A 14,541-nucleotide genomic window follows, 5' to 3' on the forward strand; every position below is an offset into this window, starting at 1 on the left:
AGGCTGAGGTGGAAAGATTGCTTGAGCTAAGGAGTTCGAGACAAGCCTGAGCAAGAGTGAGATGCTGTCACTATTAAAAATAGGAAAATTAGCCAGGTAAGTGGTGCACACCTGTAGTGCCAGCTACTTGGGAGGCTGAGGCAGGAGGATCACTTGAGCCCAGGAGATGGAGGTTGCAGTGAGCTATGATGATGTCACTGTATTCTACCCAAGGCAACAGAATGAGATTCTGTCCCCCCAAAAATAAAATACATAAAAAAATAAAATTCTGGGTAGACAGTACTTATCTTTCAACACTTTGAAAATGCTATCCTTTTAACTTTCTGGTCTCCGTGGTTACTGAAATCCTGTATCATTCAAATTGTTGTTCCCCTGTAAGTTAGGTGTTGCATTTCTTTCATTGCTTTCAAGATTTTTCTTGTGTTCAGTTTTCAGAAGTTGACCATAATATATCTTTTTTATCTTTTTTTTTTTTTTTTTTTTTTGAGACAGAATCTCACTCTGTTGCCCGGGCCAGAATGCCATGGCATCAGCCTAGCTCACAGCAACCTCAAACTCCTGGGCTTAAGCAATCCTACTGCCTCAGCCTCCCAAGTAGCTGGGACTACAGGCATGCACCACCATGCCCAGCTAAGTTTTCTATATATATTTTTAGCTGTCCATATAATTTCTATTTTTTTTTTTTTAGTAGAGATGGGGGTCTCACTGTTGCTCAGGCTGGTCTTGAACGCCTGAGCTCAAACAATCCACCCACCTCGGCCCCCCAGAGTGCTAGGATTACAGGCATGAGCCACCGCGCCTGGCCGACCATAATATATCTTAATGTGGATTTTTTTGGTTTTATCCTATTTGGGTTTCACTGAGTGTCTTAGTCCATTCAGGCTGCTGTAACAAAACACCATAGCCTGGGTAGCTTATAAACAACAGAAATTTCTCACAGTTCTAGAGACTGAAAACTGGCCAAGACCAAAGTGCTAGCAGATTTGATGTTTGGTGAGAGCCCATTTCCTGGTCCATAGATGGTACTTTTTGTTTTTATTTTTTTGGAGACAGAGTCTCACTCTGTTGCCCAGGTTAGTGTGCCATGGCGTCAGCCTAGCTCACAGCAACCTCAAACTCCTGGGCTCAAGCGATCCTTCTGCCTCAGCCTCCCGAGTAGCTGGGACTACAGGCATGCACCACCATGCCCAGCTAATTTTTTCTATATATTTTTAGTTGTCAAGCTAATTTCTTTCTATTTTTAGTAGAGACGGGATCTCGCTCTTGCTCAGACTGGTCTTGAACTCTTGAGCTCAAACGATCCACCTGCCTCAGCCTCCCAGAGTGCTAGGATTACAAGCGCGAGCCACCGCACCTGGCCCATAGATGGCACTTCCTTGCTGTGTCCTCACAGGTGAAAGGGATGCCTAGCCCTTTATGGTCTCTTTCATAAGGGCACAAATCCCATTCATGAAGGCTCTACCCTCGTGACCTTCCAGACATCCAGAGGCCCCACCTCCTAACATCATCACCTTAGTTAGGGATTAGGATTTTAACATGAATTTTACGGGGACACAGACATTCAGCCCAGCACACTTACTTTCTTCAATCTGTAGGTTTACATGTTTTGCCAAATTTAGGTTTTCAGCCATTATTTTTTTGAGTATCTCTTCAGTCCTATCCTCTTTCTCTTCTTCTAACTCCAATGACAAGAATGTTAACCTTTTGTTACTTGTTCCACAGGTCCTTGAGGCTCTGGACATGTTTTTCAACTCTCTGTTGTTCAGAATGGGTAATTTCTATTGTTCCATCTTCTAGCTCATAGATTGTTTCCTTTCCCTTCTATTGTACTCTTGAGCCTATCCACTGACTTTTATTTCAGTTCTAAAATTTCCATTTGATTCTTCTTTATATCTTCTCTTCCTTTGCTGAGGCTCTGTATTTTTCATTTGTTTCTATTGTGTTTGTTATTGCTCCTCAAAGCAATTTTATTATGGCCACTTTAAATTCTGTGAGATAATTTTATTATTTGTCATCTTGCTATTTTTATCTATCAATTATTTTTTCATTCAGTTTGGGACCTTCCTGGTTCTTGATACAATTAAGTGACTTTCACTGATACTTTGCTATTTTAGGTATTATAAGACTCTGGTTCTTATTTAAACTCTGTATCTTCACTGATTTTGTTTGATATCACACTGGCAGGGGAAACAGGTGCACTGCTCAGTTTACTTTCTGGTGGGAGTAGAAGTCCAGGTTCACTATCAGCCTCTACTGACACCAAGGTCAGGACTCCTTGTTAGTGCTGGGGGTGGCAGGTGAGGGAGTTCTCACTCTCCTTTAGGCCTCCGCCATTACCTCCCTGGCCAGGAAGGGTAGTGCCTCTTTACTGCTCCACATGTGGCCCTTACCAGCACCTCAGGAAGTGATGGTAGTATGTGGCCTCATTATTGCCATGCAGTCATGAGTAGGAAAGATGCCTTGTTATTACCCAGTGGGGATAGAAAGCTAAGCTTTCCATGTAGTTTCCACTATCACCACAGGGCAGAGGGCCTCATCACTGCCTAGCTAGGATGAAAGTCCCAGCTCCCTGCTTGGTCTTCTGTAAGACCACCATGGTAGTCAGGGTGGTCTTGAGGGTTCTCAACCTAACAAGGATGGAAGTCTAGGCACCCCTGTTGGCCTTTTCTGGTGTGGCTAGTGGTAAGGTCATAGTTTTTTTCTGTGGTGTTTTGCAGAAGTAGAGTAGTTAAATTGTCTAAAAATTTTCTTTCTTGCTAGGTTGCCCCACTCTTGATCCTTTGTCTAGAGAGAGGATTTTGTTGGGGCTTTTGCTATACTTGTTGGCATTTCCAGGTTGCCAGCTTATTAAGCTCCAACTTTGGGATATATGAGGCAAAAGAGAAAATCCAGGGAACTCATTACTGTTATGTTACTTGATTGCAAGGTCCCTAGCTGCTCTGCTTTCTTTACTCCATCTTTCAGAGTCTTCTTCTATTTGTTTTTATTTATAATGGCCAGGGTGTCTAGATGGACTCAGTGGGAAGAATGGGGAAAAGCACATCTACTCACCCTTCCCACAAGTGCAAATCCAGTCGTTTACTTTAGTGGATTAATTTTGATGATAATTAAAAAAAAAAAAGTTATCTGATTCTACCAGTTCCCTTATAATAGCCTTAAAAACATCCACTGGTTTAACTAAAACAAACAAACAAACAAACATATAAACTATGGAATTTATTTACTCTTACCTTGCTCACTGCCATTTACACAAATGTTAAGATTGACATATGCACAAGCAGGACTAGGCAGGGATGATCCTTTGGTGAGTGTAATTTCGAGTTCAGACCCCTTTAACTGAACACATGAGAATGTATGACTGAGTAACTGCAGGATCTGACTGTAACATGCCACAACGTCAAGTAACATCTCAGTAAAAACAAGAGCTCTATACAATTCTGAGAATATATTCAATGTCCTGAAAGAGTCAAGAGCTATATATACACACCCATTTTTTTCTTTTACCCTGTTCTCTTAAAAATGTAAATCTTTTTTTTCTGATTATATAAGCTCATTTTTAAAAAGTCAAATAATTAATATGCAAAACAGAAAATGAAGCAACACTGCAACTTGCCCCAAAGAAATGACAAATAGCCACTTTTGGCCCTTTGTTGTCCTGTTCGTCCCACATAAAGAAGAGATGAGACAAGGAGAAAGTGATTAAATAAATGAGATGTAGTATAAATGACCTACTTCTGAATTATGAGCCAATATCTTCTTTGTCTTAGTATCAGACTTTCATAGTTAAATCTAAAATCCCTAAATGTAACAATAGAAAATGCTACTGTAATTTTTTTCTATTTTAATTTTATGTATAATCTACTACCATAAAAGTTAAAAGCTTTTAAAGCCAACTGTTTACTTTTTTTTTTTTGAGATAGGGCCTTGCTCTGTTGCCCAGGCTAGAGTGCAGTGGCATCATCATAGCTCACTACAACCTCAAACTCTGGGCTCAAACGATCCTCCCATCTCAGCCTCCCAAGTAGCTGGGACTACAGGTGCGTGCTGAGTTTTCTATTTTTGTAGGGACTGGGTCTTGCTCTTGCTCAGGCTGGTCTCGAACTCCTGGCCTCGAGCAATCCTCCCACCTCGGCCTCCCAAAGTGCTAGGCTTACAGTCGTGAACCACAGCACGAGGCCTGCTGTTTACTTTTAACAATAATTACCAGAATCCACAATATTGACTTTTCTAGTTTTAGAAAAATAGGCTCACATAGCCTGTCTATTTCCCAGAAAATCTCATGTACCCTCCTGGCTACTTTCCCTAAGAGAACTGCTGTGTCAACAGTTCTGCCTTCTCTCCTCCTCCATCTCTTCTGGACTTCCACTCTCTAATCCTATCCACTACCATCCACAGCAATACGTCAGGATTGAGTACTATGCCAATTTCTACTGGTAGATAGAATATCAACATGTGACTACATCAACTTAAAGTAAAACCTAATCTGAAATCTTTTAGTAGTTCAATGTAACTCAGAACTCACCTGTGTTTTTTCTTGAATAAGCATTTTATCTGATGTAGAAACTGGATATGGTTTCAAGGGAGCCTTTATGGTGGCAAATATGAACTCTGTGTGGCTTTCAATAACATTATTCAGATACCTTCCTTCAGACGTTGCTTTATAATAAACTGTTATTTCATCAGTTGGAACCAGATTGCACTGAAAGCACGTACAGACAATTTCAAAAGGTAAGCACATTTTGTTAATTAAAATGTAGGACGCTGCTAAAGAAGGGCTGATGATCCCATGCTGAATCATTATGGGAGGGCAGTCACCTGTCCATCCCTCCTTGGGTGATCTATAAGACTAATTGCACTGCAGTATATGATTTGCTTTGTGTTCTTTTTCCCACTCTTTGGGGTAGGGCATATGTGTCTTTTCCTAGCACAACGAGCACCTCATGTATGATGAAATAAATAACTGAGAGCCCATTTACATATCTCTGAAATTCCTCACCACATCCCCCCAGTTATCTGCTGGAGTGGCCTCCTCAGACCCTAGACCACAGGTTTCAGACGTCTGGCCTGAGAAGGAAGATGTGCAGGAGGGAGCTAGCTGTCTCCGTGATAAGCACTTTCTGATTCTCTCACCTGGTGGGGGCTTCACAGCCCCTCTGCTCTCCAAGCAATGGGCTTCTGTGCACCTTCCTCAGCTCCCTAAGGAAGAAAAACTACCCCAGCTTTGTCCAAACCTAGAAATTTCTCCCTTGAGCTAGGAGCCCTCTATATTGACTGTACTTCTCCCCTTCCTCAGAGACACTCATTGTCATCTCTGATTACCTTGTGTACCAGGCAGGAAGGTTATTTTGTGGAAACTCAAGAGAAATGAAAAAGGATGGGTAAGGGCACAGGTTGGCTGAAAGCTATAGTTTGGGAGTAAGTGGGGAAGAAAAGAGGCCTGTCTTTCCTGCAGAGTACAGACCGAATGGACAGATGATCAGGGAATCATTATCATTAATTGATCACTATGGTTTATATTAGCTGCCTCTCCTATCCTCCCCTAACAACCAAACCCAAACAAACAAAAATCCAAAATAGTAGCTTATTCTTAATCTGACAAACTGACCTTTTTACGAAGTTTCTGGATGCGATTGATGACTTCTCGAGCCATTCCTTCATCCACCATTGACTGGTCAGGGGTGACATCTAAGAGAACCAGGGCCTAGAGGAATGAATAGTGCATACTATGACAATCAAATAAGGAGAAACACTTCTTTCAAACTCAGCAAAATGCTATTTAAAACTAAATTCTGACAAGTCTATAATGCAGCATTATTTATTCACAAAACTAAGCAAAGGAAATAAAACCAATCTAGTTTCTTCATCATTTGGGTACTTTTTTGTAACCAGCCATTTCTCCATCTCTGGAGAAAGGTACAACTTTTTCTTCCTTGTTTGTAGGGTGCTGCTCACAGGAGATGTCCTGAGACTGGTCTCTCCCGAAAGTCCCTCACATGACTCTGCTTCTTGGCCATCTAATAAATAATACCAACTCTTCTAATAAATAAGATCAACAACCATGAAGCCCCTTAAGCAGCACAACTTTTCATACCATGAGTGAGTGGATCAAAGGCCTCAAAGCAGCCAACTCCAAGTTATATTCTTACACCATGACCCTTCTGATCCTGTGGTTTGTATGATTCAAGACAAAATCTACAATAGACCACAATACTTTTTATATGACTTAGTTTAAACTGTCATCTTTTTGCCAATCTTATTTTTCTATCTCATATATTCAGAAAATTTTTGATTTTTATGTAGTAATAATGACACCATCACTTCCATTATAGAGCACATCACAGAGTAACATATACTCTACAAATTGTAATCACCTTGTAATTATAATTAATTGTAATCACCTTGTTTTATTAAATTAGGCATCATCCCCATTTACCTCTACAGAAATTCAATCAGAGAAGTTAACAAACTTGAGTTACTTTACAAAGGTACAGGAGGCAAAACTGGAAACGGATAAGCTCAAATTTTCAGTCAGCAGGGCCACTAAGGCCCCCTACAACATATAAGCCATGTCAAGAAGCTCAGAAGCATCACAAGAAGATATTTCTGTAAGTGTGGAAAATTTTTCAGGGCCCTAACATTCACTATACTATAATCAGGAAGGACTGTCCACTCTCATTGTTTAGAAACCTCCTCCCTGGCTTCTCCTACCTTCTTTCCTAGCTACTGCACCTTTGACTCCTTGCCACTGTCTGCCGACATGGAGTTCTGTCCACATCTAACTCAAGTCCCCGTGTAAAGGCATGAGTCTGGCCTTCCATTTACAGAGATGCTGCTCCACTTTCCCCTGTACGTGACACATTAAGCACAGAGGGGCTCCAGCAATGTCCTCAATTTTCCATGAGAGATCTCACAACCATGCTGCTTGGAAAAGACTATTCAGGATTAGAAACAGTTCCATCTCTGTTGCATCATGACAAAAAATACTGACCCCAGAATCCAAAACAGATTGTATATTCTCTTCAAGGCACGTGACCCGACCACTCTCACCTCTACCTCAATTTTTGAAAAGGGGCCTTTCTGTGTACTTATTTCCACCAGATAACTTATCAGGAAGAATAGTAAAAATTTGCTACTTTCCTGTGTCCATGACTGACTCGTTCCTTGAATGGTTCATTTGGTCTTAACCTAACACTTAGGACAATTACTCATCTGTGGAAATTACAAAATGCCCATTTATGTATTCATTAAACAAATGCCTATGTCAAAGGCATATCAAAGCAATGTTTAATAAAGCTAATCTAAAATGAGTAACTGGTTTATTTTACCCTGAGACAAGCTGTCAACACTATAAGGAAAGGCATAGGTAAAACACTTTCTCCTCTTAAGTTCTCATCTTTTGGTAAAGAAATGTTCTAGGAACAGAAAAATACCTGAGCATCTGAGTGTGCTTCAAACTGCGCAGTTCCACCTGTGACCTGATCAAAGGTGTACATGAGGCGGATGTCTTCTTCATGCAATTCGTGGCCTTCCAGAACAATGGTCCCTATCGGGAGAAGCAGTTGCACTGTTAATCAGCCCCTTCCCCTCTTTGAGCTGCTGCGCTACCAGTGTACTGTGCCCTTTTTTTGGTGAAAATTTTACAATAGCACAGAGTTGTAGAGGCTTCAAGAGATCATCTCCTCCTGACTCATGTCACTGTTGTAGCCAAGGATGTGACAAACTTCCTTTATACTACACTATGCTACCTTGAAGACAGTTAAGTCATCATCAACGTCTACTGTTTTATATAAACTCCCAGCCAAAAACACGCCCAAAGCTAAGGGAATGCACCAAGAGGAAACAAATCCCCACCATAAACACAGAGCAGCATGATGTAATGAAGAAAACACGGTCTTCAGAGTGAATGTGGACTTAGACCTACCACTCACTGGTTATATGACCTGATATTCTACTATCTGCTGAGCAGGGTGTGGTGAGGCTGAAATGAAATGGACCACGTGAAGTACTGAGCAACATGCTGTCCGGAGGAGAGTGTATGGACAGCTGCGGATGGCAATTCCACATCTTAAGGTAATATCCTCCTGTCCCAGGATAGCTGCAGGAGGTCAAGCAGCCACAGAATCAGACTCAGCATGATTCTTTTTCTTCCCCCTAAGTATGAGTATGATTGTAATAATGGCAAAGCCGAAAATTCCTGGGCACCCTGAAATGCTCTCTGAGGGGTGGAGAGAGGGGCTGAGTTCCCTTCCCTAACCCCGTTGTTTGGTTAGGCTCCCCGTACATGTTCTCATATTACCCTAGCCTTTTCCTTCACAGCAATTATCAAAACCATAATTATTTCTGTAAGCCTTCATTGTCTATCAGCACCATGATAGTAGTAACAAAGTCTATCTTATTCAGCTCTACACTGGGCTTTCAAAAATATTTGGTGAATAAATGAATCTAGTCTTGCCCAATAAGAGACAAAGATATGCATTCTGGACATTTCAGAAAAACTGTGATAAGTTCAAACCCATTTCTCTCAGCAGGAAGCTCTAAACCACAATGCTAACTCCCTTTTCTCCAAGAATACTGTAATCTTTTCTTTAGAATATTTTCTAGTCTTACATCTCCAAAAGCCATTTTCTTTTTCTCTCCATAAGCAACATGTGGACACTCCTGGGGAACACAAGCTGCTGGGTCACGAAGCCCTGGGAGTTCTGATCTCTCTCAAAAGGAGGCTTGATTTTCTAGGCTCACATTAGCATTTGCAGAATTCAAAGGTAAGGTCCATCCAACTGATTCAGTAATTTCTATCTAACTAACCCTAAAGAAGTCAATTCCACAAAATAATTACATGCAAAAATACTCACTGCAATACTATTTATTAATATTAAAAGACTCAAAACAACCTAAACACCAACAATAAAAGACTAGTTAAAAATATTATCAAGTGGCCAGGCGTGGTGGCTCACGGCTGTAATCCTGACACTCTGGAAGGCTGAGGCGGGCGGATTGTTTGAGGTCAGGAGTTTGAGACTAATCTGAGCAAAAGCGAGACACTCATCTCTACTAAAAAAAAAAATAGAAAGAAATTAGCTGGACAACTAAAAATATACAGAAACAATTAGCCAAGCATGGTGGTGCATGCCTGTAGTCCCAGCTACTCAGGAGGCTGAGGCAGGAGGATTCCTTGAGCTCAGGAGTTTGAGGTTGCTCTGAGCTAGGCTGACGCTATGGCACTCTAGCCCGGGCAACAGAGTGAGACTCTGTCTTGGCGGGGAAAAAAAACAAAATCAAGTATCTACGTGAAGAAAAAGCATGAGGCTATTAAAACAGCATTTCAAAGAGTATAAATACATAAGATGTTTATAATGTAAAGTGAAAATGCAGAATAAAAAATATATAACATAAATGTAAAAACAGAAAAAAGTAAAAAGGGAGAAATTTAAATTTATAGTGTGACCTCCATGTTATAAGGCTATAATTGTATGACTATATATGTAACTGGAGGGAAATAAACCAGAATTTTAACAGTACACCAGCACCTATTGGGCTGCATATTAACAGCAGACAGCAGGTACTCAATCTATGTTACATGGATGGGTAGTGGGGTTAGGTGTCATTTGTGTTTCCTTTCTAAATTATCGTAAACATTTTTATGACCAGGAAAATGTTTTAAGAAATGGATGTGATATTAAAAGTCACACAGGAGCCTAAATATAAAAAATTCCTCAGCCTGAGGACATGAATGGTGCCCCTGTCTGAGCAGACACCCACCACATTTCTGGAACTGCTCCAGCTCCTCATTGTTCAACTGCTTGATGGATGTCATCACCGTTTTAAAAGCTCCCTTCAGACGCTTCCCTAGGACCATGTGATCCGGTTCTGCCCTTAGCCGAATGCCATATTTGTTTTTATCTGTAGACAATGTAACTTTTCGAACATTCAATTCCTATAGTTAATGCACAAGAGGAAACAAAAATGAGGAATGAAAACATGTCCACAAAAAACACGCATGTATACGAATGTCTGTAACAGCATTACTCGTAACAGTCAAAAAGTAAAAACAACCCAAGTGTCCATCACTTGTGAATGGATAAACAAAATGTGGTATATACATGTAATGGGATTTTGAGTAATATAAAGGAAGAATCAGTTAATCATAACTGATTCATGCCTCCATCAGGTAGTTAAGGATTACCAACACAGCAGGGATGATGAAACTACAGCAGAAGGTAGGAAAATGAAATGAAATGTCATGAGCGTAGACTAAAGCAAATAATAGTGGAACATCTAGTTTGCCACTATACTTAACTGTACTAATTAATCTCACTGTAAGTGATCAAGGTATTTTATTTTTAAAATTTTCTATTTTTATGCATATCCAGACATTAATTTAAGAATTCATAATCTAACGTTTGGTTTCTAATATTTATCTGGAGTTCTCAAGCAATTCAAAACTAAACGTAGAATTAATATTTTCTATAATAATATACTAAAATACCTGTGAAAAGAATAAAAAATGAAATTAAAAATTTGTTTTAAAAACATCATGAAATAAAGCTTTTTGGGAGGAAAACTGATAGCATACTTTAAACTTTTAATCCCAAAATTCCACTTCTGGAATCTAGCGAATATCCACATGCTGATATATAGGCTAAGATACACACATACACCTTTTGTTTGTAATCAGAAATCTAAATTTCCAATAGGAAAGTAATTAAATAAATTATGAAGCAGCCAGGAAGTAAACACTATGCAGCTGTTAAAAGGATATACTATATTAGCTGGGCATGGTGGCACATGCCTGTAGTCCCAGCTACTTGGGAGGCTGAGCCCAAGATTTTGAGGTTGCAATGAGTTATGATGCTGCCACTGCACTCCAGCCTGGGCAACAGAGTGAGACTCAGTCTCCAAAAAAAAAAAAAAAAAAAGATACATAGTTAAAAAATCAAGTTAAAGACTATATACATGATCCTACATATGCACAAATAAACCCAAACAGCATATGTACATGTGAGTATATGTATGTACACACATGTATAAAATCCTAGGAACCTCCCTAAGAGGGTAAGTGAGACTCCAGGACAGACAGGGTACAGAGGGACCCACCTTTCACTGGGCGCATACTATGTTAGTGTTTCAGCTGTTTACAAACAATGTGTGGTCACTTGTGTAATTTGAAGGAACAAAGTTTTATAGTTAATTATCAAAAAGTACTTTGGGGAAGAGAAGTGAATGAGGGTAATGAAAGGTAAAGAAATTCATTTATCTTGGAGTATTTTTAAGAGAAACATATCAAATTTATGTTGATTCCAAGGGAAGTGTAATATATCATGGATAAGAATGTTATATACACACTGACATACAAAACAAAAAGAATAAATTATACACTCAAAGTGTACTTTATTGAGGAATATTCATCCAAATAATCTTCTCAAGCAAAGTCTGTTTGGAACCAAAACAAACAAATCATCTACCTTACCTCGATGATATACTTCTCCAAAGACTTGATATCTTTAAGAGCTTCTGGATCTTGATGGATGACCACAATTTCCTTCACAGGATACTAGGAGGAAAAGGGAGGATAAAGTTCACTAAGCAGCCAGTTCTCTAAACTGCAGAAAAACGGAATGTTTTAAATGTTTATCTGAATCCCAAGCTCCAAACTAGTCAGGCTGACCTAATTCACACCATTACTGTAAAAAAAGGAAAAAAAAGGCCACTGCGGGAAGCTCACTATATTAAGAAACATTCCAAAAACTTAATTATTTAGGTCTGTGCCATGTAAAATATAAATAAAATTTCAAACCTTTATTGGAATAGTTTTACGGTCTCGGATCACTCGCCCAAGTTCAATCACAGACTGCATCCTAGATACCGCACTCTCAGTTTTCTTGTCAATCAATTCTTCTCTGAGTGGTAGAGATAGGAATATGAAAGAGGTTAGATTTAAAAGGAGAAAATCCAGAACAACAGGCATGCTTAAGTGAGGTAGAGAGTGAGGCTAGAGAAGGGATGCTGTGGCTGGGCCTCCTGGTGAGGCATCTAGGGAAGGGCAGTGCCCATGCCTGCTGCTAAGTGCCCAACAGCTCCCCAGGGGGCAAGCCCATACCCCACCAGCCACAGCCCTACAGAAGGGTTCTACATTGAGTATCCCTCCTACCATATATCGAAGTGGGCCCCATTCTGAAGCCTGAGGAGCAGCTCATGTCAGCTTTGAGGGAGGCAGGGCACTGAGGCGCTAGAGCAGGGAAATGCGGGCTCTCTCCATTCTTTCCTATGGAGCTGGGGTCCCCATATGCTCAACTCTCCGCCTCTCCAGGGCCCAAGTGAGTCTGATCTGTATTTGATTCTTACCGAACATGGGGCAGCATGAGGTAGTGGATGCTAAGTGTGTCTTTGTCCTGAACAGAAACAGGGTCAATCAGTACCTTTAGATTCTGATACATCAATTCAGTGAGGAAAGGTGTGTAGGGGGCCTGTGTGAGGACAGAGAACATCACGTCATGCACAAACAGCCATCATTAATTGATTTCATTTACACTGAAAACAACTAAACATTTTAAAGAACAATACAGTAATATGCATAGAGAAATGGGCATGAAGTTACCAAAAGTGGCCTATGAAAGAGAAATGACCTCATACGTATGAAGAACAGCAGCAAGACTGCAGCAAAAAAAAGCCCCTAAGTATCTTTAGACTTCAGGACACCTGACCATGTACCAGCCAAGTCAACAAGCACAGAGGACTGAATGTCTCAAACCTCAGAAACCTGATCTGTAAACTGGGGGAAAATACTACGTGCTTCATAGGATGAAGGTGAATGAGGTCAGGCATGGAAGGCACCAAGCACAAAACCTTGTACAAAGCAGATTCTCCTTTGGTTAAGTAATAAATAGAAGGCTTATAACATACTGTAGTAGTAAAAATAGGATACAAGGAATTAAAGTTGGAGATTTTTCACTTGTATATCATTTAATTAATATTTTAACTGGTAGGAACATGTTTCAAAAATAACTATTGGTACATTTTTCTCTGCTCAGTTAAAATATTGTTGTGATATATTTGCTTAGTTAGACATTAGTTCAGGAAACTCTCCATTACTCAAAGACAATTACGGCAATCCACATTAAGATGAGGTACATCTTACCTTGAACTGTAGATGCTCATTCTAGATCCAAAGACCCTAAACTATACTGTACTGACAGAGACTGTGAGAAATAATCTAGTATTTCTAAGTCCTTGACATATGCTTATGCTAGTAAGATTTCTGAGGTGTTATAAAACGTCTATTTCTATTTTTGGTTGAACAAATAAAGAATAAGTATAAATGGAGGATGCTGCAGCAAGAGGGTATCACACACAGCCCACGGGCCAAAGAGTTTTAAAAAGGGGCCACACATCTTACCATAAGTCTGCAAAGAGAAAGCAGAACACTAAACAAGGTTTCTAGGGCCATAATACAATCTTCCAACCCATTTTCACCCTAATGAATAAAAAAAGAAACATAAATATTAAACTGCTAAAAATGTTTATCATAAAAACAAGTAAGTTTATTAAAAAGAGGCAACCCACACAGAACATGCAGCATACAAGGAAGACATGAGACAAAACAAGGAAAAATGGTCATAACCACAGGCTGCTTGGGGTCAGTGCCATCACAGCAGCCTTGCAGGGCAGTGAAGGAGGCCTGGCTGGGATGTGCACCTGCTGTCCCCTGACTATCCCCACCTGAGATGAGTGGCTGGGGAGGTGATGCTGACTGTAGGACCCTAAATCTGAGGGAAAAATGGATCCATATGCAATAGACAGAAACACTTGCCAACAGAAAGCTTTAAAGAACCTTTAGGTAAGATTGCTAATTTAAAAAAAGTATACACTGTATATTTTAAAGAAATAATTATACTAATTACAGCAAAAACAAAGATAATAAAAACAAATTCAACCATAATTGAGTTATCTAGATACAACTACTATAAACATTTTGGTATATGTCATTCTAAATATATGTGTATATGTGGGTATGTAATACATTTTAACAAAAATTATGTTTGTGTTACAGGCTTTTATTATTAATACATTTTAAGACAGAACTAATCGGTGGTAGGAGCCTTCACCTGGCCTGCGGTAAGGACACCTACCACTCCTTGTCTTGCACTATTGTTATCTACGCAGCTGGTGTGGGTCCTGAGACCAGGCAAGTTTTGCTCATTCTAAACCCCTAACAGCTATATGGTCGGGTGCAGTGGCTCACGCCTGTAATCCTAGCACTCTGAGAGGCCTAGGGGAGAGGATCGCTAGAGGTCAGGAGTTCAAGACCAGCCTGAGCAAGAGCAAGACCCTGTCTCTACTAAAAATAGAAAGAAATTAGCTGGACAACTAAAAATATATATAGAAAAAATTAGCTGGGCACGGTGGCACACGCCTGTAGTCCCAGCTACTCGGGAGGCTGAGGCAGGAGGATAACTGGAGCCCAGGAGTTTGAGGTTGCTGTGAGCTAGGCTGACGCCACAGCACTCTAGCCCAGGGAACAGAGTGAGACTCTGTCTCAACAAT

At 40.1% G+C, this 14,541-nt stretch overlaps 1 protein-coding gene across 3 annotated transcripts in view; it reads right to left on the reverse strand.

The window, feature by feature from the left end:
- The window catches only part of IARS1 (isoleucyl-tRNA synthetase 1), a 74,485-nt gene that overhangs the window by 18,214 nt on the left and 41,730 nt on the right, over positions 1-14,541 (reverse strand). For all 3 annotated transcript variants that reach the window (XM_045563136.1, XM_045563137.1, XM_045563138.1), the window contains 9 exons: positions 13,394-13,471; positions 12,343-12,464; positions 11,795-11,897; positions 11,468-11,551; positions 9,760-9,934; positions 7,431-7,543; positions 5,606-5,701; positions 4,523-4,699; positions 3,231-3,336 (listed from right to left, as the gene is read on the reverse strand). In XM_045563136.1, the coding sequence (XP_045419092.1) occupies positions 3,231-3,336; positions 4,523-4,699; positions 5,606-5,701; positions 7,431-7,543; positions 9,760-9,934; positions 11,468-11,551; positions 11,795-11,897; positions 12,343-12,464; positions 13,394-13,471 (1,054 nt within the window). The remainder of the gene's footprint in view (positions 1-3,230; positions 3,337-4,522; positions 4,700-5,605; positions 5,702-7,430; positions 7,544-9,759; positions 9,935-11,467; positions 11,552-11,794; positions 11,898-12,342; positions 12,465-13,393; positions 13,472-14,541) is intronic.

The sequence above is a fragment of the Lemur catta genome, chromosome 10, assembly GCF_020740605.2.
Source record: "Lemur catta isolate mLemCat1 chromosome 10, mLemCat1.pri, whole genome shotgun sequence".
NCBI lineage: Eukaryota > Metazoa > Chordata > Mammalia > Primates > Lemuridae > Lemur > Lemur catta.